Source organism: Strix uralensis, chromosome 10 (genome assembly GCF_047716275.1).
Source record: "Strix uralensis isolate ZFMK-TIS-50842 chromosome 10, bStrUra1, whole genome shotgun sequence".
NCBI classification, from domain to species: Eukaryota; Metazoa; Chordata; class Aves; order Strigiformes; family Strigidae; genus Strix; species Strix uralensis.
The window spans coordinates 23,044,478-23,070,779 of record NC_133981.1 but is presented as its reverse complement, the minus strand read 5'-3'; the positions used below and the strand labels follow the sequence as shown (position 1 = coordinate 23,070,779).

Below are 26,302 nucleotides of genomic sequence, written 5' to 3'. Positions count from 1 at the left end.
ACAGTGCCTGAGAGGCAATCAAAATGGCAATTTACTTGGACTACAAGATTAAAGGATTTACATTTTACAAGTCATAAGTAAAGTAAAAAAATAAGTAAGCAAAGTAAATCAGTTCATTAGGCCTTTGTTTAGCCTTATTATTTGTTCTTTGGCATTTGTTCAATGCCATTTTGTTAAATCCCTAGCATTCTGAAAGTCTATTCACAGACCAAAACAAAATGAGGGCAGGTGGAGAATGAAGGGCAGCAGAACATGGTGATCCTTAAAATGAGAGGGTAAAGACAGCCTTTATAGACTTGAAAGAAGTATTTCAAACAAATTAATTCTACTCTTGTGTAAATGAATTTTAGTATTCATAAAGTACTTATGTGTCAGTGAGCACTCATACCCACCAGATGAGAACAGCAGGTACTGGGTGGTGATGCAACAAACTTGACTAGTGACCTCTTGTACAGAAATGGAGCAGTGTGTATTTTCTAACCAGATTTCAGGATTTAGGCAACCAACTCTAATCTGGCCTGGATTTACCACTCGTTTTTGTAATAAAACAAAAGCTGCTGCCAGAGGGATGGCAGATGAAAGCAAAGGAGAAATATAAATCTGAACGTCCTCACTGCAGTATTTACCTCAGGTCACAGCAGTGTTTTGTCTTTGGCACTTAGTTACCTCCAGAAATGGCTACACAAGGGAAGGGCCGTTCAGGCGAGGGCTGTCAGCATCTGACATAATCCTCCTCCTAATTCCAGACACACACAGAATAGGAGGAGTTAGGTTTTGATGGAGATTTTGTGGTCATTACCATCAGCTCAACTTGGTGTACAGTTCAGCACACCGATCGGATCTAAACCGGAGATGAAGTAATCCCCCTCGTCTCTGGCGGGGGGTCCTGCTCCCCCTCCTGCCTGCCCTGATGCTTTTGACTTGGTGCACCAAAACAATTCAAAGGCATCCTGCATGCTCCGAACAATGCGGTTTTTGTCAGGCTATCTAGCTCCTTTTCTGTAGCTGCTGTCGGGTGATCGCCAGGCCCAAAGCTGCTGAGGAGGGAGAAGGGCCCCTCGCTGCCGGGCTGGGACGCGTGGCCGGGTCAGGGCTTGTTGGAGACGTGGAGCTGCAAGGAAAAAGGCGGGAGTGCCTTTACTCCTCAGCAGGCCCCTTTACTCCTCAGCAGGCCCCTTTCCGCGGCACTTCTCGCCCGACGCCAAGGCGGGTTTATGCGCGGCCGCGGCTGAGTGTGCAGCCCTGACCTGCCCCGCGGAGGGATCTCGGGACAGGCGTTAGTGCGGCCGCAGCACCACCCGCCCCGCCCCCCGTGCGACCGCGGGGCCTGACGGGAAGAGGCGCGTCACGCCGTCACGTGCCCCGGCGCTCGCCCCGCCGTCAGCGTCGCGCGCGGCGGGCGGGCGAGGGAGCGGCGGCCATGAGCGGCCTCTTAGTGCGCGCCCTGCGCGCCGCTCTCCCACTGCCCGCCGCCCTCCCGGCTGTCCGCCGCCTGCGCACCGCCGTGCCGCGCCCCGCCTTCGCCAAGGAGCTCTTCCTGGGGGCGCTGCGGAAGGTGAGGGGCCGCCCCGCCTCTCCGGCTGGGGCCTGCCGGGGCGGGGGGCCCGTCTCGCGCTCCTGGGGCCGGCGTCGCCTGAGGGGCGGGCGCGGGCCGCGGGTCACCCGAGCGGGGGGCCGGGCGCCGCGGTGCCTCAAGTTGCGCGGTGGGAGGTGGCAGATAGCAGCGGTGCGCCCGGCGGGGTTGGCAGCCGGTTGGTAACCGGACAGCAGCGCCTTGGTCGGCTGGGAAGCGCGGGTGGGGGAGGGAACCCGTTATTGCGTGGGGGAACGCTGCGGAGGGGAGACCTCTCCCCGGTTCCTTGCTGGCAGCGGAGTGCTGAGCTGTACTTTGACCTCGCATCTGCTGCCCGTTACTGCCTGTGCAAATCATAGAATCTTTTAAGTTAGAAAATACTTTTAAGACCGTGAAGCCCAGCCATTAACCTCGCACTGCCAAGTCCACCACTAAACCGCGTCCCTAAGCGCCTCTTCTACACCTGTTTTAAATACTTCCAGGGATGATGACTCTACCACTTCCCTGGACAGCCCGTTGCAATGCTTGACAGCACTTCAGTGAAAAAGTTTTTCCTAATACCCCATCTGAACCTCCCATGACACAACTTGAGGCTGTTTCTTCTTGTCCTATTGCTTGTTACCTGGGAGAAGAGACCAACCCCCGCCTCGCTACAACCTCCTTTCAGGGAGCTGTAGAGAGAGCAATGAGGTCTCCCTCAGCCTCCTTTTCTCCAGACTAAACAACCCCAGTTCCCTCAGCCGCTCCTGGTACAACATGTGCTCCAGACCCTGCACCAGCTCCGTTGCCCTTCTCTGGACATGCTTGAGTCATTCAGTGTCTGTCTTGTAGTCAGGGGCCCAAAACTGGATGCAGTATTTGAGGTGCAGCCTCACCAGTGCCGAGTACAGGGGGATGATCCCTTCCCTAGTCCTGCTGGCCTCGCTGTTTCTGATACAAGCCCAGATGCCATTGGCCTTCTTGGCTACCTGGGCACACTGCTGGCTCATCTTCAGCTGGTTGTTGACCAACACCCCCAGGTCCTTTTTTGCTGGGCAGCTCTCCAGCCACTCCTCCTCAAGCCTGTAGCGCTGCTGAGGGTTGTTGTGACCCGAGTGCAGGACCCGTACTCAGCCTTGTTGAACCTCATACAAGTGGCCTCGGCCCCTGGATCAGCCTGTCCAGACCCCTCTGTAGAGCCTTCGTACCCTCAAGCAGAATGGAGAAAATGAGGCATCACTGTGCAGTCCACTGAACGCAATTCCAGTAACAACTGCTGCTCCCTATTGCAGTCCGGGCCTGTTTGCTCTCAGGTGTTTCAGTTGTCCTCTCAACTGAAGCTGACCTATAAATTGACCTATTTGCACCTGTGCACACAAAAAGTGTGATGTAATTCAAAATGCTCAAGAGCAACCAGCGTCTGAAGGGCTTCTTTAAACCACAGTTGCCTGTTCTTGCAAGCCTAGCAAGTTCCCTACAGAAAAACAAGTGTTTGTTTACGCTGGGCTCTGGGCATTGAATGACTGCATTCCACAAAACTTATGTCAGTTTATCCTCTGTTTACTTCAGAGAACATGACTTTGTGTAAACTGTTGCTTACAATTTTTAATAGGAAAGATTGAAGTTCTTGTTGTGTCTTGAGATGCCACTAGACAAAGAAGTGGCAAATTTGAGATATAACACTGTATTAAAACAGTACTTGTTAATCTAAGGTTTGGAGTATGCATTTATCAGAGATTACAGTGTTAAATAAATTGAAAGAAGGAATAACTCAAATCCACTGAATTGAGTTGAACAAGAGAGAACAGACCTTGTCAAGGAAAGTGTTATGACAGTTAGCAGCCAGATTCCATCCCATTAATCCCTGTTCATATATGCCTTTTTTTTTTAGCTCTCAGATTTCAATACAACAGTTTTCTGAAAAACTATAGCATTTACTAGATCCTAAATTTTTGGAGCTGACATGATTCTTCAGACTACCATGAACAGTTTCATTTGGGCAAGGGATGACTCTTCTATTTAAAAGGGGAAAGACGATAAAAATTAGAAGCATGCTTCTCATGTAGTCTTCCACTTCTTGTGTTAGTTGCTTGGATGTTTTATTTATTCAAGTCTGTCAGGTCATACTGTTTCCAGTTTATGACTGAAATACCAGGGTGATGATAAGGTGCGGTATGGAGCTCACTAACCTTTGTACTTGTGACGTTAAACAGGTGGAATGTGCTGTGTGTTTCCAAGGGACAGCACTTATGGGCTGAGCTTTGAAAACACTGTAGCAGTAAATTGATTCTAATACAAATTAAAATTAACTCTTTTTTTTTTTTCCACAAAATGGGATTACATTGACAGCTCAATGAAGGAGTTTTGTGTTCTCATAGTTCCTAAAATCTCTTGATTTCTCCCTAATGTTTCTGTTTTTCAGGTAATACCTTCTGATTGGTTTTGGTTTATAGTAATGTTGAGTCCTGTGGATTTCATCAGATAAGGCTGTTTCTGTTTCTGAATGTTTTCACAATTTTTTAGAGTCTAGTATTTGAAAGGCATATGTTCTTGAATTTTTATTTCAATTGCATCATTCATGCTTTTAAAAAAAAAAATTAAATTGCCTCTTACTTTAGGAAGAAGTTTTCCCTTATCCAGAAATTAGCAATGAAGAACTAGAGGAGATCAACCAGTTTGTAGGACCTGTAGAAAAATTCTTCAATGAAGAAGGTATAGTTATAAGTTTCTTATTCATGCAAGTGACTTATTGATTACAAAATGATTTAACTGTAGCAGTTGAATAAGTTTATCATACTTAAAATATTTAAGTTATTTTATGCATTTGTTGCTAGTCATATAGTGCTGCTGGTTCTATAGGCATGTTCATTTATGGCTTTTTTATATGGAGTATTTGGATGCTGATGAGAAGAAATAAATCTTCAAAACAAATAAATAGAAAAACACAGGGAGTAAAAGAATTCTGGGATAGAGGTAGGATTCGAAATTGGTTTTAGCTCAGCTGCGTAATGCTATTTACCATTTCACATATTGTGAATTTTTTCTGAAACTTTTTAACTGTCCAACTGTACTAAAACTGGTTTTAGCAGAATTCAGCAGAGATATTCATAAAAACAAAGCATTTATCTTTTTTCAGCATTAGGGAAAAGTTGTATTAGCCATATGCATTCCAGGTAGGGTTGCAGGGTGTTTCTTCCGTTATTGGTGCAACAGATAAACCACTTCTAGAACAATTGTAGAAAATCGGTTTTTACAGACAGCTATTTCTGAGACAGTTAAACAGTATCATCTCAGATTTCCCACTGACAAAGTTACTAGGTCTAGATTGCCAAACACTGCAGGAGTTTGAAGAAGCCTGTGATTGTCACAGATCACAATTTATGAGATCCAGGTAATTTTAACAATAAAATTGTAATGTTGCTCACTGACAGTAAATTAAGAATTTACGCAGATTACATTTTTCAATGCTTTGCTCTGTTGGGGAACATAATTTATTGAGTAAAAAACTGATATTTAAGGGAGGAATAAAAATGTCAAATTACAGAGTTTTAACTAAAGGTGGAAATTCCTCGTCTTTGTTTGAATTCACAGCTATTTCTGTTCAATTATTCAGGGTAACTTACTGGTGTGGTAAAAATAGGTTAGGAGAGCAACCTTAAATTTACAGCTAGAAACTTGGTACGATTGGCACAGGATAAGGAAACTCATCTCAGCAGAGTCATTGTGAAGCTTGACAATGTCTAGACAACACGGGTAGCTCTGTGTGGGCATAATGGAGAAAGAGGTAAAAAAATCCCTTTCTCTCCCCAGAACAGCTGATGGCATACCACAAATAGCTATCTGATACTCTGTAGCTAAAAAATTAACACAGGAACAAAAAGTCTTTTTTTAAGTGAGTTTTCTTTCTGAGTAACTTCTCTTAGAAGAGCATCTGAATGTTTAGGTTGTATTTCATACAGAAGTTACAGTGTCATTTAACTGGGGTGAATGTGAGGTTTTGGTGGGAAAGCTCGGTTGCTTTTGCAGAATTACTTCCTTGGAAAGATAGCTTGTGTTCCTTTTGCTGTAGCTTACAGCCTTCCTGAGCTGCTTAATACAATTCTTGTTTATTTTCCCTGTCGCAGTACAGACCAGCTCTTTTAATCCCCCAAGAATTTGAATAACTCATAAGAACAAGATTTTTGTAATTAACTCATTTAGGGTTTTTTTTTAATCATGACATAGTTCAGATAGAAAATCCTGTAAATACTTTGCTTATTCAAGTCATGGAATCTGCTAACATGCACAACCTGTACACATAGAAATGTTTGAGAAAATGAAATAAAAACCAGATTTTTCCCACTTCCAAGTCCTTTTCTTGTATATGTTGTGACTTTACAGCCACACTCAGTATTCTTGGGACCTGCCAGTTAGTTCTGTATTTTGACTTGGATGCTGTAATAAGGTGGGCTACTTCAGTGAAGCATTGTTCTCCAGAAACAGAATTGGGACTTCCCACTGCAGTGTTTAGGACTTGTCTGTGTGATTGTCATCAAAAAGTCTAAAAATGATCATTTTTCACATTGCAGGGAGGAGGATGGGCTGGGGTGGCAGGCGGTGACAGACAGCCCCCAGCCAACCCACTGTATTATTAGTCTTACAGAAGCCACTTCTGGGTTTGAGACTTTCCCAGTCACAAGGGGAGGAAGGCAAACAGGACAGTCAGTAAGATCAGGCTGAAGTGAGAAAGAGTAATTCTTGTGAAGTTAGGGATGAAATGTCTGTCTGTATCTGGTGCAACAAGCACTATGTCTTTTCTAAAGATACTTCAAAAGACTAGAGGGAAATTACAGCAGGGAGGGATGTGGTGCTCCAGCAGCCCCTTTTTCTGTAAGTTATTTCAGTTCTTCAGGTCTGGGCTCTCAGAGTGGTAGTTAGGTTGGGGATCATACTGCTGTGAATGCATAGCACACAGTGGCCTTGGCTCTGATTTGAGAACACTGCAGCCTCAGAGATTTTTTCTGCACTAAGAAGCACAGTTTTAAATTATAAAACCTTCTGTATTTGTAGTGGACTCCAAGAAGATTGATCAAGATGCAAAAATCCCACCTGAAACTTTAAAAGGACTGAAGGACTTGGGTCTCTTTGGCATGCAGATTCCAGAGGAATATGGTGAGCAAACGATCACAAAAGAATAACCCAGTAGTCTATATTGAGTTATGCATTTTGGGGTCTTGCAAAACGTGTGTGTACTTTTCCATGTGTAGTCATTTGACTTGGATGTCTGAATTAGGAGCGGAGGCTTCCTCCCTAGTTAATAAAGAGATACGGGCACCAGCAATGTCTGTTGGCTATGCAGGAAGCTCTGCATACTCCTGCCTTGGGCGCCTGAGTTAGATAACTAATTTTAGATGGTGTAAATTCCTCTTGGCATAGCATTTTCCTTTTTGTTCTTTTCTTGGATGCAGTAGAGTAGCTTGACATTCTGCAGGACTTGCAGTTCTTGCTGATGGTTCCTAAATTTATACTGGGTCCAAACTTCAGTGTTTCCTGGAACTGAACTATCAAAGTTGTCACCTGTTGTTGGCAGATAGGAATGTGTTTGACCATATAGAAGTGTAGAAGTATAATGTTTGTTTATTAAAAGTACAGCTTTTGTATAAACGCTTTCCTCTGCAATACTGAACAAAAAGTTTATGTCTTAACATTATAGTGCCAACTGAGATCAGAGACATTAGTTTCTCAGTGGATTAATCCTTAAACTTGCAAAGGAATTTTCAAGAAAATATGGTTCTTATGCATAAAATAAAAATTGGGATTGAAACTATTTTACATTAAATTTATAAAGAAATGAGATCAATACATTGTCTGTTTTCTATTATAAAAGAAGGAGACTTTAAAGACAACAACTCAGAGAAGACAAAACTGTGTTTGACCATCTGAAGATAGTTTCAGTGGGGGAGATACCTACAGTGATTACAATAATACTATATATAGCTGGAGATATAATTCAGTATTTATTTGGTGTTAAAGTAATACACTATTTTTCATAGCATTTTTTTGTTACACCTTTTTTGTTTATTGTATTAGGCAACGTAACTAGAGTTGCTGTGCTGCACTGATTTCAATTCTTAAAGTGTTTATATACATATACGTTAAAATATGTTGGAAAACTTGCATGTACTGTAACATGATGTGATCTCTGCTGATTAATTAATTGTTAATGGATGCTTTTAAAACACATTAGAAATGGTATTAAATGTTTTTCATGGGTATTCAGAACTAGGCAGGGCGATGTGAGAGTAAGATAGAAAAGAGGTTTGCAAGCTCTTTCAAGTTTTTCTCTTCAGGATAGTGTCTTGGGAGGAGAAGGATCTGGACAGAGCACCTTAACCTAGGTGGGGAGAAAGAGGTATTTAGGAGTTAAGAAATATATTGGAAGCAATCAGGAGGTTAGTGTCCACTGAAAGGAGGTCTTGGAAGCAGAGAAGGAAGGACAGAACTCAAAGCAGAGTGTTGGGAAGCATCATGATGTTGGAAGTATAACCTACTATTGATTAGCTAGAAATAAGTTTCCCACTCTCAATTTTTTTGAAGAGTCTCAAAGGCAATGTATTTGACTTCAAAATCATACTTTAATAAAATGTTATTGTTGTTTTGGTCTTGTATTGTTTTGAAGCTTGTGAAATAATATTCTCTCAGCTTCCAGTTTTTATAAGGCTGCAATCCATTCAGCATACTTGTAGAAAATCATAGTCCTGTTGTCTTGTAAACACACATTCTGGATACAAACCAGAAGACAGAAAGCAATCACCTTGCTATAAGCAAGCTACTTTTTTCTGCACCATAAATAATATGCTTCTAATGAAGTTGCTTCCCATTTTCTGTAGTTTAAACTTGCTGTACTTTTGTTGGTGGTGCTTGTCATATTTTAAAACCCTTCAGTCACACATATTCAGTGCTTCGTGCATTGCATACTGTTTTTCATAATGATTTGTAATCGTGGCATATTTGCCAGAAGCATTAAAATGCAGAACATTAATGGGAAAAATTAAGCTCATGTAAATCATGGAATAACAACTCTCTAACGTGGGCATCACTGGAATTACTGTGCACAACATCAGTAGTCTGAGCTGAATCCTGAGCCCAGCACCTCTTAGAAAGGGGAAAGGAAGCCAGAGCGCATAGAAGAGAGGAGTGTGAGTTTTAGTTCATGTAAGCACGCTCTGAAAGAGAAGAGTTGAAGAGACAGTGATGTGATGAATGGTATTGGGGAGACTTGGTCTGGCATTTATTCAGTATACATAAAGTAGTTGGGAGTAGTCGCAGTAATCTGCTGAAACAAGGTATTCATTATCCTGACTTACACCCCAGTCCCAAGTTAAAATTGTTAACCTGGACAAAAGATTATCTTGATTAGATAAAGTTGTTTATTCGGCAGTAGTATATAAGTTATGGGGAACAGGACTTCTAGTCTAAAATTCTTGAACATTAGACTCATACAAACACAGCTTTGATTTATCCTACTTCTGTTCTTTTCAAACTCCTTACAAATAGTCTCTGCATTTGCAGCAGCAGATGACAACATTCCTCCAAAAAGGATGTGCTGCTGTCAGGTTTGTTTCTTGATATATTGACATTTTTTGATGAAAGACATTTTTGAAGTGGTGTATCTTATCCTTCTTTAGTACCAGCTTGTAAGTCTGCTTGGGAACCATTTAGTGTCAATTTTGTTGGGTAGCTCATTTTCAGCCCGGTTCGCAGTGAAGCTCGGGACAGCCCGGTTGTCGGGGGGGGGGGCAGGTACCGGCCCGGCCGGTACCACCCCCCCCTGCCCCATCCTGAGGCTGGTCCAGCACTGCTCCCTCTGCTGCCGGGTCACCCGAAAAGCTGTGTGTGGGTTAACTGCCTGGCTTTGTAACGTGCCGTGGAAAGGTCACCAAAAAAATTCATTTTATCCCCTAAGCACAGAAATTCAGACTGGAGTAGTTTTTATACTGAATCTTTTACCATTTTCACATTGGATTCACATGGGTTATGCTGTATTTGTGATGTGTGCACGCGTGCACACATCTGCTTTCTGAATAGAACTAAATCCAGCACAACTCACACTTATTAAAAAAGTTACTGTTTTCACAGTGCATTCTTCTGGCACAACTGCAGCAATGTGGTGCTTGTTCGTGGACTTATATCCAGTCTATTCTAAGACGCTCCCCAGTTAACAGTGTTATATTCTTGATGTTTCTGTACTTGAAAGGGATTTTGGGGGGGAAGGGGCAAGTGAAATTGTAAGATATCTACTTAGAATAAAACATAGTACTTGTTGCAGGTGGTCTTGGCCTGTCAAACACCATGTATGCACGTCTGGGAGAAGTCACTTCTTTAGATGGATCTATCGCAGTCACTCTGGCAGCTCATCAAGCTATTGGCCTTAAGGTAGTGCTCTTCTTTTCTGTCAAGTAGTTCTACACAACTTGCATAGAAAAGGTGAGGTGAAGTTTGTTTAAAGTGTGGGTGTAGCAACTAAGAATTACCAGTGAAGCATAAATCAGGTGGAACACGCTGACGTCAGGTCGGTTGTTAGTGTTCCCAGCACCCTCGGCCAGCGCCGCAGTGTAAGACTTTCATGCAGCGTAAAGACTGAATATGAAATACACAAGAAAATTATTAGTCCAGGAAACATTGAGATAATAATTCTTAGGAAAAGTATTTTAAATAACCCCAAGTTTTTTAAATTGAGCAAACTTGATAAAAGTAGCTAGAATAAATATTGAAATAAATAAAATACCAGGGGGGCTAAAATTATGGGGAGGTGGAACAGCCATGCAGGGAATTCAGAAGGATGCAACTTTTTTCTAGATGAATGAGGCTGCATATTGGGGGAGCTGAGAGAAGAAAACCCAAGACCAATGAGCAAGCATGTGAATTTTGAACTCGTTTTCTGTATAATACAGCCTTAGGTATCTGCCTTTTAGTGGTGGATGGATAGTAGTAGTCTGAAGCTTGAAATAGCAGTAAGTTCGTTGTAACAAGAAAAAATTCTTCATGGAATTGAGCAGACAATGTTAATTAAAAATATGTATTTTCCTCACCTTACTTAAAATTTCGCCATCTGTAACCCAGGGCTAGTGAGCGGAGCTGATTTGTGAAGTTGGTCTAATGAGAAGTGTAGTGTAAGACACAGCTACTGTTCCTCCTGCTGTGGCCCGTTTGGGTCAGCCCGGGTTAATCCTAATTTTGTTGAGCAACTGTATGTTAGCTATTTAACCACTGATTATTTAGCTTTATCATGTATTTTTGTATTTTGTTTGTCCTTCATAAGAAACCTGCTGTACAAAAACTAAATACAACAGAGATATGTAAAATAAGTGCGCTCTCACTAAAAGTTGTTGAATGCCTATGTAATGAAATAATTTGAAACCTAAGTAAAGCATGTGTTCTGCTCTCTGATTAGGAGCTTTGAAAATTGCTGCTTTTGACGTTATTGAAATAAAATTTTAGTGATAGTAATGAAGGTATGACAAATTATAGAGGAAGGGCTATCTCAGTGCCTTTCAGAGCAACAGCATAAATACACTGAAACCTACCCAAAGACAGTCTTAACGATAAACCATTTTCTATGGGCATTTGAACAACTGTGTGATGATAACTTTGACATATTTTAATGTCTGATAAATAATAATGTCCATTGTTTATTGAACTGTCTCTTGTTATGCCATAAAATTTGCAAATTAAGCTTCCTGAACTTGACAAAGCTTGTCAGCTTTATTTCTTTCTACACAGGTTGATGTTGAAAAGTTTTCTATTAATTCTTTATTTAGGGAATCCTCATTGCTGGCACTGATGAACAGAAAGCAAAGTACCTGCCAAGACTGGCATCTGGGGAGCACATTGCAGCCTTTTGTCTCACTGAGCCCGGAAGGTACTGTTTGTGTGATCATAAAAGCTTCAGGAAGCACCAGAAGACCAAAATGATGTTTTTATTATTTTTGTCTTCATTACAGTGATTGCTTGGTTAATATATTAAATCTTTATTATTTGGTGCCTATGGTTTCACTATATAGGTCAGGTATTTTGTGGGTTTTTTTTAAAAAGCTACACTTCAAATCATGTAATTCATCTTTCCCCAATGTGCTGCTTATGTTAGTTACCATGGAATTACTGACTGTTACTGTTCCTATCCCAGGAATTCAACCACTTAATTTCTGGCATCACTGAATATGACTTGAAAGGATACTTTGTGCTATGTTAGAAATAATGTGCTGTGACTGTTCTAGGATGCTTTCAGTTCTTTTTCAAAATTATAAAAACCTGTATTGAAGGACCTACCAAAAATAATAGGAAGAAATTTTGGTCTTTCCTTAGAGTTTAGAAGAGGCGTCTTTATAGCAGCAACTTCATTTCAAAGATAAACTTGTATTTATTACATTTATTCATTGACTGTTGCAAATGTTGCAAATTCCGTTAATGCAGGAGAGGTACAGTTTTCTTTAAAACATCCAGGCAGATGGTTTACTATGTGATTGAAGGACTGAGACCAGTTGAATGTTTGAAGTTGAATCTTGCTTGTCCATACTAAAACTATAGTTTGAAACTGTTTTCTGACTTCTTGCCTGCCAGAATGACTTGCAATGAGCATTTGATTTACTTGCTAATTTTTGTGTTGCTGTGATGTAGATAGCTCCCAACCATCAGTGATGGTTTTTATTCAGGAGCCCTAAGCTGGGTTTTAACCCTCTGAAAGCTGTCCCACTTGCAGGTAAAATTTAAACTAGCACAGGTATTTTAACAGTGGTCCATGGAGGGGACTTGGAAGTAACACACGGGAAAAAAACAAGGGCTAACCGTGTTCTGAAATTCTTCTAATGTCTTTATTTAGCCCAGTATTATTTAAAAAGATTGCTAGTCTTAGTAACTTTAACTTCAGTCTTCTCAGAGACCTTAGTTCTAGTGCACAGGCGCAGTCATTCTTAGAACTGAATTTTAGAAATTTAATTCCATTAAAATACCAGCTGAGATTTGACTGTTCATGAGCATAACAACTGTCTTCTGCTGAAAGCCCAAAGTGAGCTGTTGTGGAAGAGGAAACTTCTTTCAAGGGGGAGATTATGTGCTGCTTGTTACATTACGGAATAAAGTGATGATTCAAGAGAGGGCGTGAACTTTTAATCACAAAACGTAAACTTTTGATTGCTTAGTTGTAATTCACCTGCTGATTTTGCTTCTGTAGAAAGTATTTGATGTGCCCAAGTGCTCGTTGATAGAGACTGTCACATGGCTGTTTGTCATTTCTGTTGAGCCTTTTTGCATTTAGAATATAAAACCAGGTGTGAATTATTGAGGAACAACTTGGACATTTTAAACTTGATTGTGTTTTAGGATGACGGTCTCATTGTATGTTCACATAGCTCAATGTGTAGCTGAAAAAAATTGCTTATGTGGCATTCTGAACATTCTGGTCAGGTCATAAGACTGATAATAGACATGTTAATCAGCAGAAATGCCCCCTCAGGTAACTTAAATAGAAGTAGATTTCTTTAGAGCTGTTTCCTCATTAGTTAAAAACTAAAATTTATATACTACTATTTAATACAACTGTAAACATTCCTTTTTAAAGGATGGGAGGAAGGACAAGATGTAGCATGTTTATTTCTTTAAACGTTGATAATTTGTTTGGCTTTTAGTGGAAGTGATGCTGCGTCCATCCAGACAAGAGCAACCCTCAGTGAAGATGGGAAATACTTCTTATTAAATGGCTCCAAGGTATCCACTCACAGTCTGGAAATCTGACAGGTTTTTATTACAAGTTTATAGAAAGCATCTTTGTCTTTTGCAACATTGCAATCAGTCGGTTTTGCCAAGTAAAAGGCTAGCTTGGCAGTTGCATCAGAATTTTGAGGTTTCCGAGCTAGTGAAGAATGACCGTGTCAAAAAGACAACCCATGTTGTTTTAGGGCCAAAGAGACTAGAAAAGCCCACAGTTCAGGCAATAACTTTCACTAAACTCTTGGTAAGAAAGATATGAAAAGTCACTCTTAAGTTCCTTCTCTGTATAGCCAGCTCATGGTGTTCAGCATCAGGGAGGCTTAGTTAGTTAGTCCCCTCTGTGACAGCCATAGGCAAAAAAAAACCTGAACCATTTTTTGCCCTGTCTTCATTCTTCATGCCAGACTTTGTATTTTTGAAAGAAAACTTGACATTGAATTGGAAATAGGGCTGCTTGGAGCATTTCTGCTAAAAGAAACAAAGGCAAAATACAGTCTTGAAGAAATGTAGAGATTTACTGGATTCAACAATATGTGTGATACATTGCAGACTTGATCTGCAGTTGTTGATAGGTCTGTGATGTGAGGAGACCCATCCTGTGGTAGAAGCTATGTGTATGTGGCCTCATTCAGAGAATTTCTCATCAGAGTTGAAATTACTTGGGCAGAGTGCTTCTACAGTCTGTATTAACCTTATATACCTCACGTGCCATAAGTAGCAGGATATACAAGCTTTTGTGAAAATGCACCATGCATTTAATTCAAATCTGTATAACAACCTATGTTTATAGTTGCTCATTCTGTGGTCAACTTCTCCTGGAAATGTGTTCACAAGAGGCAAAACTAGTAGCAGAACACTCATTAGCATTTAAGGGAAGAAGCAGCAATTTTTCACCAGTCTGTTCTTTGCTAGTCTACTATGAAACACTTAGGAACAGTGCTCATAAAATCAGAACAAATACATTTCTTACACATCTTTCCTCTCTCCAAACAGGTTTGGATATCAAATGGTGGCCTTGCCAGTATTTTCACAGTGTTTGCTAGGACAGAGGTTGTTGATAAAGATGGACAACTAAAAGACAAAATCACTGCTTTCATCGTAGAGCGGGATTTTGGTGGAGTCACCCATGGGAAGCCTGAGGATAAGTTAGGCATTCGAGGATCCAATAGTAAGAATCACTTAAAATTGTTAACAGAAATTGTTTTAATATTTTAATGGTTTAATTTGTTTAGATCAGCTGAATTCAGAGGCAAATCAATATCTATTCCATGTAACAGTGTAAGTTTCATGTTTCTTTACCTAGCTTTTCGTATGAGTCCTTCCTAATGCAGGGTCTGAAACAAGAAATCCATATTGCAAAATTCTTTTCTGCACGAATGAAGATTCCCTAACTATGCAGTGAAAGAAATTACTCAGAAGATTCAGTAATCAATTAGGTTTAATCTAGAAATAAGTTCTCGTAGGCTCTTCTTAAGCTGGTAATAGTTTTTCACCATCTATCATTTGGACTTGACTGCTGTATCTGTTCTTTAAAATAGAGACAAAACTAGAGTTCTTTGTTTACACAATGTACATTAATTATATTTTGAATATTGTACATGAGTAACTGATGTCAACTACAATCTTTTCCCAAATTCTAACTTTTTTGGCAAAGCACATGTAATTCTGCCATAAACAGTGCATTAGGAAAACTTTACTTCCTGTTACAAAAAGAGTAAATTATGTTCCTGAATGTCTTTTAAATATTTCTGCATAATACTTCAATAGCTATTAACTCTGTGTTTCAGCCTGTGAAGTGCATTTTGAAAACACAAAAGTGCCTATAGAGAATGTAATTGGAGAAGTAGGAGGGGGATTTAAGGTAAGCAGTGAAGAATAACTACTAATGATTTTTAAAAGCCTGAAGGGGGCAACTTCTTTTTGTTTTTTTCTCCTGTACTGAAGTTTCCTTATTGGTAGTATGAACATTGCCAGCTGAAGAATACTGGAGGACAGACTTCTCCCTTTACCTTACATGCTTTGTGTTAATTGGTTTCACTGGCACAGTGCACAAGTGTGCCATAATCTCAGATTTTTATGTATTTCTTCTCAACACAGAGAGCTGGTTTCTGCTCTTTGTTTGGCTTTTCATTGTTTTTCATGGTGTACTGTTCTCTTCAGAAATTTTCCAGCAAAAATTCTGAACTGAATCAGGGAAATGTCTTCTGCTGTTTTCTACAGCCAGAATTGTAGACGATGTTGAAAGGGAGAGAAAGAAATGAGTATAACAGGAAGTGGTTTGAGGAAAGTCCAGATCTTATCCAAGGTCCCATGGTTGTCAGATGATTTTCCGGGGTTGCATTATTGCACAAGAAAATACTGGGAGGAGTACACTGACAGGCTGCCTCTGGCATTGGCTTCTCTTCGTTGCATCAGGAAAGTGGGACACCAGTAAAGATACAACACTGGTCACTTTGCTGTTGTAACCTTTCTCCAAGAGTCTGACCTGTGGATTTGCAAAACTGTTCTTAATGGTCCTTCTTGGTTTTCTTACTCCTTCTGTAGCAGGCAAGTTCACACCCGAATGCTAAATGAAATTATTTTCTTTAATGTAGTAAACATACTTAAAGAAGATTTTTATGGTTTCTTCTTCAGATAATTAGCACAAATTAAAATGTAGGAACAATGACTTCTTGCTAAATTTTTTAACAGTCTTTGAACTGGGTCGCCCGCGTTTCTCTTGTTAAGAAACAATAATACTAGATTTCAAAATCTGTTTTGTACGTTATTGATTTCTTGTATGTTGCTGAAAGGTATCTGAGGTGGGAAGCATCCATCTCAGGTCAGCTGCAGGGAAGATTTTTATATTTGACTGTTGTGTACACAGATTAAACAATATTCTGCCTTTCTTCTTCATATGATAAACTTGAGCAGTGCTGTCTAGTTCGAATGTTGTTTGTCTAGTTGCAGATAAATACATTTTTATCTACATTTTACTTAACTGTAGTTTGAATAGAAGATCACTTCCAGGTCACTGGATCATCAGTATCTGAAAACTATTTCAAATATGAAATTAGATGTAGTAAGTCACCCTAAAAGCTTAGTTTTGCAGCATTATTGCTGGGATGCTGAACACTGTGCTGACCAGTATGAGGGCAGGTGTCACAGGACAGGACATGTATTTCAGTGACGAGTGAAATCCAGGAAAGCACTAAAACATGAAGCAATGTAGCACTGACAATCGTGGCCTAAGGAGAAGTTTTGTGGCAACAACATCACCTAAAAACTGTTCATCTTCTTTACAGGTCGCCATGAATATCCTAAACAGTGGAAGATTTAGCATGGGCAGTGCATCTGCTGGAATGATAAAAAAATTGATAGGTGGGTGAATTAGGTCTTCTGGATTGCTGGATGCCATGCAAAAAAGTGATCTGCATAAGGTATATCATGCAGTTAATTCAGGATAGCAACAAGAGTCTTGATCATAACAACATCACTGTGGTATTAGTCATAATGTGCTTTGACTTCTTTAAAACACTGAAATATTTTTATTGTAAATTTTTATTAAAACCTGTTTACAGTGTTCTAACATTGAAGCCTTTTCAGTTCATATAGTGGAAAATTCCTGCCTCTGTTGAATTTTTCTGAGATAAAATGTTGTTACTAAGAGAATAGCCTATATATACTGTTGCTTTTAGAAGGTATAATCTGTACCTGCTTAAATAACTGGCTCAAAGCTCATACACGGTAATGAAATTGGTTTCTACCAATGGGTACCCAAAATAGTAACAGAAATCCCTCTAAAATAATCAATTAGCACTGAGATGTGCCTTCTCTAAGAGTACAGGTTCACACCTCAGATTCTTGTTTAAAAGCCGTTGGCACGCTGTTCCCAGACTTGATCAACACCATATTTTGAGGGTGTTTTTCACAAACTACTGCTGCTGGGGCAGCGAGGGGTTTTCTACGTGTAGGTTGAAGTGTCACAGTCAGTCCATAGAAAGACATTATCAGCAGGAATGGTCTGTCGCAGTTACAGTTCTGCTGTTTTGACATGGATTTTTGTTTGTTTTTTTTTTTTTAAGAAATGACAGCAGAGTATGCTTGTACCAGGAAACAATTCAATAAGAAACTGAGCGAATTTGGATTGATTCAGGTAATAAAGAATAAAAACTCTAAATCTCTGTGCTTTGTATTGACTAAGTGCAAGGACGTAGATTGTGTTTGGGTTCTTTTAGCTGTACTGGTTTAAAGAAATTGCTAGAGGTATTAAATCTGTGTAAACTCAGCGCAGAGTTCTGTACACTGATTTTTAAATGTCTAGAATGACAAATGTCATGAATAAAGATAGGGTTTTTAGATTTTGTTATGATTGTTTTGCAGTAGTACTTTTTATTAGTATGATAATATGCTAAACATATGAAAACTGCAGTTGTGCTCTTAAATTTCAGGCTTGTTTGTGGGATTTTGCATCTGGATTACTGTATAATTCCTCGCATTACTATTTGACAGGAGAAGTTTTGTTTTATGGCTGTGAAAGCATATGTAATGGAGAGTATGGCTTACCTCACTGCAGGAATGATGGACAGGCCAGGGTTTCCAGACTGCTCCATGGAGGCAGCCATGGTCAAGGTAATTAATTTTATTGGAAGAGTTGCCTATGGCTTTAAGGTAATGCAGGCTAACACCTCTCCTGTTTTCAGTCTACATTCCAGATTGCTGAGGTATTACATTTAGACACGATACAAAAACCTCAGCTAGATGAAAAAAATAGACATTACTGTTTTCTCTATATCCCACGTACTGTTGATGACCTCAGATTCAGGCTTTTGTTACTGTATGAAATAAAAGCTGTATACAGCTGGTTTGGAATATCACGGTCCTCTTGAACCCTGCTTTTATGAGGCCTCACACGGTAGCAAGAGTAAAAAGACACTCAGTTGTATTTCCAGCTGCAGGCCTGGCTACGGTGCTTCTGTCCTGGCTTTAACTTGGAATTAGTTGGAGAATATATATTGAGAAAGCGTCAGGCCCTCTCTGCTGGGGTGTCACTCTGAGGCGTTGCTGCAGCGGAGGGCGGGTGCTGCTGGCCCGCCGGCGCCTTGAGGAGAGCTCACGGATCTTCAGCCCTGCTGATGGTCCCTGACAGTGGGGGCAGTTCAAAAGGACGCGGGTTCCGGTGAATCTGGGCAGACGTGAAGGGCTCCAGCCATCCAGCTACAGCTGCCCTTTCCGTTTGTGGCCGTCACTCTCGCAGGAGTATTTCCTTATAGAGACATGTTTGTGGATTGCAAGGAAACTATTTAAGTTTGACCAAAGTATACAGTCTGAGTCACGAGGATACTAGTTCAGGCAAGCTTTTAACAGGACTACTGTAACAGTAGTGCAAAATAGTACAGCAGTGTCACGTAGATAAAGTAACAGAGCAATGTATTCTGTATTTCCTGAGTAGCATGGTGATTAAAATAGTGTTCAATGGCAGGTGTTCAGTTCGGAAGGTGCATGGACTTGCGTAAGTGAAGCACTGCAGATTCTTGGAGGCCTTGGCTATATGAAAGATTATCCCTATGAACGCCTTCTCAGAGACACCAGGATACTTCTGATTTTTGAGGCAAGTATCAATATACTGTTTTTACTGAAATTCACACTCTCACATTCTGTAAACCTGAGCCGAAACCCGAGTATTCAGTTGAACAGGCCTTCATTCGTTCAGTTGCAAAGTCTGTAATAGTTAGAATAAGACTGAAGAACTAATCTTGTTTTCTTTGGAGCTATGGATCGTACTTTCCTATAACAAAATAAGGTACGATGGCTTTTATAGACTAAGCACAAAGTGAGTTACAGTAGGAACTGGCACTAGCTTGGCCTCGGAAAAGAACAAGCTGGTGCTACGTATACATGGTAGTGTATATATACAATTACTGTAGTGTATATATATTGGTAGCATATATACAGTTTCTTAAATATTTAGAAACTTTCTGGATGTTTTTAACAAAATAGGCAGCTGTTTTAAATACACTGTCATGAGAAAAAACAGTCCCAGTTCATGGCTTGGGTTTGTTGTTGTTTTGAACAGACTAAAGGATTCTAAATTAGTATAAAAGCCTAAAACAGTTGACAAAAGTAACTCATCAGTTTCTGTTCAGTAAATAGTTGTAATTTTGTGGCCAAGCTGCTCTGTTGGTGTCTAGACTCGAGTAACCTTTCCTCTTGCGTGCTTCTCACAAGTGAAGTAGGGAAACTCACAAAAGATTAGTTTAGAAGTTTAATTAACTTATTGATAGGCATTTATTTAAAAAAAAAAAAAAAAAAAAGTTGGCTGTGAAATTTATTCTGTTTCCAAGCTGAACTATCAGTGAGCATTCATCTGTACATCTGAGTTAGACTTCCAGACATGATTTTTCTTGAACTGCGGCCTCTTTGTCACATGGTCTGTCACTGGGTCACACAGTTTTGACACTGATCTAATACTCAGGGAGCTTTTCCTCTGGGACCAGCCTTCTGTGTTTTAATCTTTATTTGTCAGCCATCTGTATTAAGCAATCACATAATGGGTTCCCAGACATTAAATTGTACAGTATCATTTTAATTTCTTGGTCTACATTTGTTTTCCAAACAGGCATATTGGGCAGTTTTACAGCTATTTAAATGTTCCTTTACTGGAACAACGCAGAACTCATTTTTTACTCAAAATGCATTTAGTCTGGTTTCTTTTTCGTTGTGAAACATGCGTGTTTGTAATGAGAGGCTGAACTTCTTCACAGCTAAATGAAATCAGAATTTATAATTGAAATAAGGCAAAAGATAGCAAATCTTACTCTTCTATGGATGAAGAGTAATCTTTCAATACTAGAACAGTAGAAAGGGAAGACTGGCAAAACAGTCCTGCTTGCTCTTGGACCTGCTGGGAAAACATTCATTAATATTGTAAACTTTACAGTTAACTAAAGAACCTGTCTTCAAAATTATACATATTAAAAAAAAAAAAAATTAATAGAGTGTTCAGTCTTTGTTGCTTGCTTGCAGTATCCCTGACCCTCTGCAGCCACATGTCCCCGACCTGCCCAGCTTCTGTTACCGCTTCAGGCAAACTCACCTGGGAGTGGGGTTTCTGCCATAAGTGTGTTTTCTTTACAAGTCTCTCAAGGATTTTATCTTACGAGTCCAAATGCAGTTTAGAACATTTCAGGGAAAAGCACGGCACAGGTTATTTAGATACTAAAAGCAGTTTTAGGAAAAAAAGTATACATAATATTAGCATAGCATATCTAGATTTTTTTAAATACTAAAAACACTTTCTGACTTCACTTTATATTTTATTTTTTACAGGGAACAAATGAAATTCTGCGAATGTATATTGCTTTGACGGGCATGCAATATGCAGGCAAAATCTTAACTGACAAAATTAAGTATGTTCTTATTTGTTGCTAATAGTTTTTAATAAACTAAGAATCTGATAACTGTTTATAGATAAGAGGGGAAACTGTGGGAAAAACCTGCAGTATTTTTCAATCTGTCTAAAAGCTAGTTCAATGTTATAGAGGTCTTTTTTTCTTCTTAATTGGATGTTTTATAGATGTAGGAATCTTGGCCTTATTATATTTTATCTTATAATTCCAGCTTGTGTAAAATTCTTTCTTACAAGACCAGTAATTAAAATTTTATCACTTAAGGTTTTATAACAAAGTTTTATTGGTAAGACAGCTGTATGGTGCATACTGAGTACAGATGCTGGTCTCTGGAATTTATTGTCAGTATTTTTGAGAGGAACCTAATATGAACCGTGTTGTATACTTTTAAGGCTGTAGAATTGTTCTCCAGACTTCATAGTAAAATGGATCAAAGGACTTGATGATTTGTGGATAAACTGCAGGTGTTTTGGTAAAGCATTTAGAATTTCAACTGCTTGTCTGAACCTCCTGAAACTTCCCTTGCAAACCAGGAAATGGCCTTTAACAGCTCTTGTTTACCCAACATTTTAGAGAAATCAAGAAAGGAAATGTGGGAGTGGCACTGGGAGAGTTTGTAAACAAATTACGGGACACGATGGGCAGAAAAGTGGATTATGGGCTAGTTGGTGATCATGGAGTGGTGCATCCCAGCCTCCAGGTAAGGGGGGGACGGGGACACAGTGCTCTTTGATCAGATCCAGGCGCGGGTCCTTCCTGTTTGGTTGCCTTCACTGCTTGTCACAACTTGATACCCTGTTTATGCAAAACAAAGTGTGTGCTTAGGAACAGTGAGTTACAAATTTAAGCACACGTTTATACCATTTCAGGGGTAAGGACTTAGTTATTATATGGGTGCATATCAAGGTAAAATGAAGACTGCTCTAAGTCTGTATTTATACCAAATCCAGGTTTACATCTATTTTAGTAATTTATATAAATTGAGCCGTCACAGTCTTTGTTTGTAATGGTCTGTTGCTGCCCTTCATAATAAGCTCAGTTACAAAACACAGTATTTTTTCCTGTTTAATAGTAACACAGTTTTAGGTAAGAATTTCTGTGAACTATATATACATACTAGCTTAATCACTTAGTAAATAATTTTTACAACCAAAGACAAGCATTCTGTTAATCGAAAAAAGATACGTTTTTCCCATGATGTTTTGTTAGTGATTTGAAAAACTAACAAAACGATTTTTACTGTTCTGTCAGTACACCTGTCCTCCAGGTCAGATATTTCGGGCATGCTGATAAGAGGATTCACCAGGACTTGCTAATACTGTTCTGTTCACATAAGGCACCTTAACGATGTGGCACCTCCTTCGGGGGAATACGCTGTGTCCTGCAGTGCCCCCAGAGTACGTGGGTGGATCATTTTAACTGGACCTGGCTGACGCGCTAAATTCAAATTTCCTCTGAATAGCTTCAAACACACTTACTTGCATTTGTGTGACAAGAATCAGCATAATGAATTAGTTGCGTTCGTGAATTAATAAAAGCCAAATATGACACTGGAAGTTTTCTTCCTGCTTAATACCAGAATTTGAGACTATTGGTGAATTCACACAGGAGTACCAGATAATCTTGGTTTTCAGGGTTTTTATAACCTGAAGCACTTAGAAGAAGAATTAGGTTTGCTGTACAGAACTAAATGTTGCATAAGAATTTTTCAAACTATTATTTGCATAAGCATAAAGACTACTGAAAAGTTATCAAAGTAAAATTTAGAACATTTTAATGAGTGTCTTACAGAGAAAGAATAGCGCCTATCTGGCTTTCAGCAGCAAACTGGATGAATGTTAAAACAGTGCTTGCCAAGAGAAAAATCTAGTATTAGTTGGGCTTCAGGATACCAGGGCTGCATCTAAACAGTGATTTTTCCCCTCAGAAAAGAATCAACATTGTATAATTCCATTCCTTTTAGGTAAACAGGGAAACTTTCTCCTTTTTAACTGGGAAGAAAAAGATGTGAAATAGTGAAAGATCGTCTTAAAAGGGAATTCTGGTCAGTGACTAGAAGTTGATAGTAAACACTGCATTTAGCAGAAAATTGAACTGCCAGTGTTTTAGAGAGGGAAAGTTTGTTCTTGTGGTGGGGCGGGTGTCTTGGGGCTTACATCGTTATTTTCTGCTATAGAATTGCCTGTCAGTTGTTAACTTAGTGTACGCTGTTCCTTCGTTTTGATCACGCAGAATTGATTCCAGACCTCTCAACAGTGTTCTGCTATGCTCCAGTCCCGGCTGATTGAAAAAGGAAACCTAGTTTTGTGCTGTAGTTGAAAATTCTAATTTGTGTCTTGGCTGCTAAACCCCCCAGAAATGCTGGCCTCCTGCAGCCCGACCACAGGGGCCCAGGACTGTGCGGGCAGAGCAGCTGCTTTTCATGCAGAAAGTCGTGTCGCCCAAGTCCAGAGTTTGGTTTTTTGGCTGGGCGGCCCAGGAGTAGCTCATACTTCCCATAGGTGCTTCCCTAGAATTCGCTGCTTGTTTTCCCTTAGAAGACTACTCAAATTGTTGTATTTTCTATTTTATTTTATAGGAAAGTGGCAAGAAACTTGAAGAAAACATTTATTATTTTGGAACTACAGTGAGAGGCCTGCTGACTAGGTTTGGCAAGGTAACTTATTTTTTCTGTTAGCTTCGTTATTGAGTAGTTTATCCTCAACCAAATTGGCCTCACTAGAATCTAGAGTGGGCTGTGTGTGTGGCAGGAGCCAGGACTTCCTTTACACAACACAATTCCATTGAATATGAGAAAATACACTGAAATTCTATACTCAGTGTAATAGACAACTTATGTTTAAAAAAAAACCCAAAACACAAAAAACCCATCAATCTCAGTGAAGTAGTTGTTTTCTTCTACCTCTGTAAGCACAAATCCTGCCTGCTCCTGTGACTGAAGTACTTTGCTGCGAGCAGTCACTGGAGCCATGTCCCTGTTCCCAAATGAAGAGCTGTACCCGCAGTTTTTGGATTTATGCTATTTGTCTGTATTGTGCAGCAAATGCATCTGTCCGTACGCCATGCCGGTGGCATAGTTCAGATAGGAGACTGAGCTTAGAATACCCTGGATTTTCAATTTTGGGACAGTTAATCTGGTATGTTCTGAGAATGTTTATCAGACTAGGCCCTGCCACATTCCACCTTAATTAATGCATCTTTTGAACAGGCTTAATATATTTGGTACTTTAATTTCAGTGATTTTGGCCTTTACCGGAGTGGTTTCAAGACACAGCAATTTGACTGTAGGCTGCAGGCAGACAGAAATAGACTGTAGGCTGCAGGCAGACAGCGCAGTTAATCCAGAACTTTCTGATTTAGAGTAGAAGTTCTGTGTAACGACTTAACCTGTTCATGCTAAATAAGTATGAGTCTAAATCCAAGGTATGAAAAAAAAGTTTTGTTAAAGTTTCAAATTGATGATCTACAAGCTAATAATCATTTCTACTCTTCTAGACAATAGTGGATGAGCAGTTGGTTCTGAAGAGAGTGGCAGATACAGTTATTAATATATATGCTATGACAGCAGCTATTTCCAGAGCCAGCCGGTCTATCAGTATCGGCCTAAGAAACCACGACCATGAGGTAAGCTGTACTTTAATACCAGTCATACCCGTTCAATGCCTGCACTCCTTGGATCATGTGGCTTAACCATCAGTTAAATAATAACCACCAGTATTTATTACCATTGTGCCTCACCAAGTGTTTTGTAATAAAGAGGCACTATCCAGCCTCAGACTTCTCCTTGCAACGTTACAGCCTGTCTGCGTTTTACAAGGCTCTAACCCGCTGCTTTTGCCTCCCCGAGCCAACTTTCCCCTCAGCTCTGAAACGTGCAGGAGCATGAGGCTGTCCTAAGAGTGCTCTAAACCAGCGGGCGTTGCATGCTAATGTCTCAGACCTCGTGAAGCCTCAATGACAAGCAGCTTTCATTACACCCCAAAGCACACTCTACGTTTGTTAAGAACTTATATCTACCACAGCAAACTCTCCCGAAAACCAGCAGCACACCAGAATGTTTCTAAACTGATTGGTGCAAGAGTGCAGTAACCACAGCAGTTGCCCCTCGGGTGCTCTGAACGTATGAGTCACATGCTATTAAAGTATTTAAAATATTTTAACAAATACATACACATTTATGAATGAATTGCAAATTTGCATGTTCTCTTAAACCTGCTAATACCATGCAGTTCTTCCCAAACTCTTTCCATATAATCGTTAATAAATAGTAACATCTAACAAGAATATTTTGTCAAATTTATTGACAGTAAAGTGGGAGTTTGACACACAGGTGATTGTATAGTAGCTCATTTAAAGTTTCACGGTAACAGTTATGCTACAGGAGAAGCAAATTTGCTACAATTAAGTGTTAGACAAATCCAGACCGATTAACCTTTGTCTTCACTGGCCTTGAGACTTCATACTTTCTGTGTGTAAGCCCCATCTGGATTTATTACCAAAAATGTCTTCTGGTCAATTTTGAGTGAAGGGGTCATCCCCAAGTCTGACACTTGGTAGCTGTGGGGAAAAAATGATTAAGTTTGCCACATACATTACTGGCTTGCAGGGCTCCATTCTCAAGAGACAAAACTAGACTTTCAGAAGTTTAAATGACTGTATTTTTACTACATTGTTTTGTTTATGAAGTTAATTCACTAGTTCTCAACTGAGTTTTACTATTTCCTCAGGTGCTTCTTACAAATATCTTCTGCACAGAAGCATATTTCAAGAATAATTATGCCATGGCTCAATTACAAAAATGTAAGTTCTATAAAAATAATTTTTATACTCTCATGGCTTTCACAGACTCTGAACAAAAGTAGGTGGTTTTGATGTGACCAAGAATAGTTTTGCTCTGTCTTTAATTTGGATGCAGAACAGAACCTGGTATGAGTTGAAAATAAAGAGTCTCTTCATTTAATAAATAAACTGCAGTGATTCTTCTTTTCCAGCTGCGGGGAGAAATATAAAATCTATCAGTAGCAAATACTCCTGTAAAGAAAATATGAGATAACAGTTAGGTGTTTGACCTATTGGGTTAAGTACTGACCAGTTAGGTATTTGCTCCCTGAAACTCAGTCTGCAGTAATCAGTCTTTTTTTAGAAGATAGTGTTAAATTATTTCCTGCCACTGCAGTGTAGATACTTGCATTTGTATTCTAAAATCCTTTTTGAAAGAACTTTAGAAAAGCTATTTATGTTACTGTAGTTAACTTTCCTTCTGTTTCTCCACAGATGCAGATGAAAATCTGGATGACCATATTAAAAAAGCTGCAAAGCAGGTCCTGGAAAAGAGAGCGTATACGTGTTCTCATCCCCTGGACAGGACATTCTGATCTCTGCCCTGACAGCAAATCCTGGTGAATGTAAAACGGTGACTTAATTTTCTGAAGTTCGGGTATTTGACACCTCAAAAATAACCACTTCATGAGTTTACCAAATGTAATTAGCTGTAACTGTGTAAAATAAAACTTCTAAACACAGCTTCACATAAAGAGGATAAATAAAGACATTTTATTTAAATCTGAAGTAATGTCATTAGATGTATATGTCTTGTTTCCCTTGGAGCTAAAGACAG

General features: G+C 39.6%; 1 protein-coding gene across 1 annotated transcript; it reads left to right on the top strand.

Moving 5' to 3' along the window:
• Window positions 1-1,375: 1,375 nt before the first annotated feature.
• Window positions 1,376-26,253, top strand: ACAD9 (acyl-CoA dehydrogenase family member 9). The gene is made up of 18 exons (XM_074879767.1): window positions 1,376-1,555; window positions 4,171-4,264; window positions 6,602-6,703; window positions 9,861-9,967; window positions 11,353-11,453; window positions 13,216-13,294; window positions 14,291-14,465; window positions 15,085-15,158; window positions 16,582-16,657; window positions 17,362-17,432; window positions 17,789-17,908; window positions 18,759-18,887; window positions 20,606-20,685; window positions 21,259-21,385; window positions 23,264-23,341; window positions 24,181-24,309; window positions 25,413-25,485; window positions 25,960-26,253. The coding sequence occupies exons 1-18, from the start codon at window positions 1,421-1,423 to the stop codon at window positions 26,058-26,060; spliced, it is 1,851 nt and encodes a 616-aa protein (XP_074735868.1). The 5' UTR covers window positions 1,376-1,420; the 3' UTR covers window positions 26,061-26,253.
• The last annotated feature ends 49 nt before the right edge of the window (window positions 26,254-26,302 follow it).

Bases quoted from the DNA above. Each gene is read 5' to 3' on its own strand.
- ACAD9 (XM_074879767.1), top strand. From the start codon at position 1,421: ATGAGCGGCCTCTTAGTGCGCGCCCTGCGCGCCGCTCTCCCACTGCCC. The intron at 1,556-4,170 runs GTGAGGGGCCGC...CTCTTACTTTAG, and splicing joins TCCTGGGGGCGCTGCGGAAG to GAAGAAGTTTTCCCTTATCC. The intron at 24,310-25,412 runs GTAAGCTGTACT...CTATTTCCTCAG, and splicing joins TAAGAAACCACGACCATGAG to GTGCTTCTTACAAATATCTT.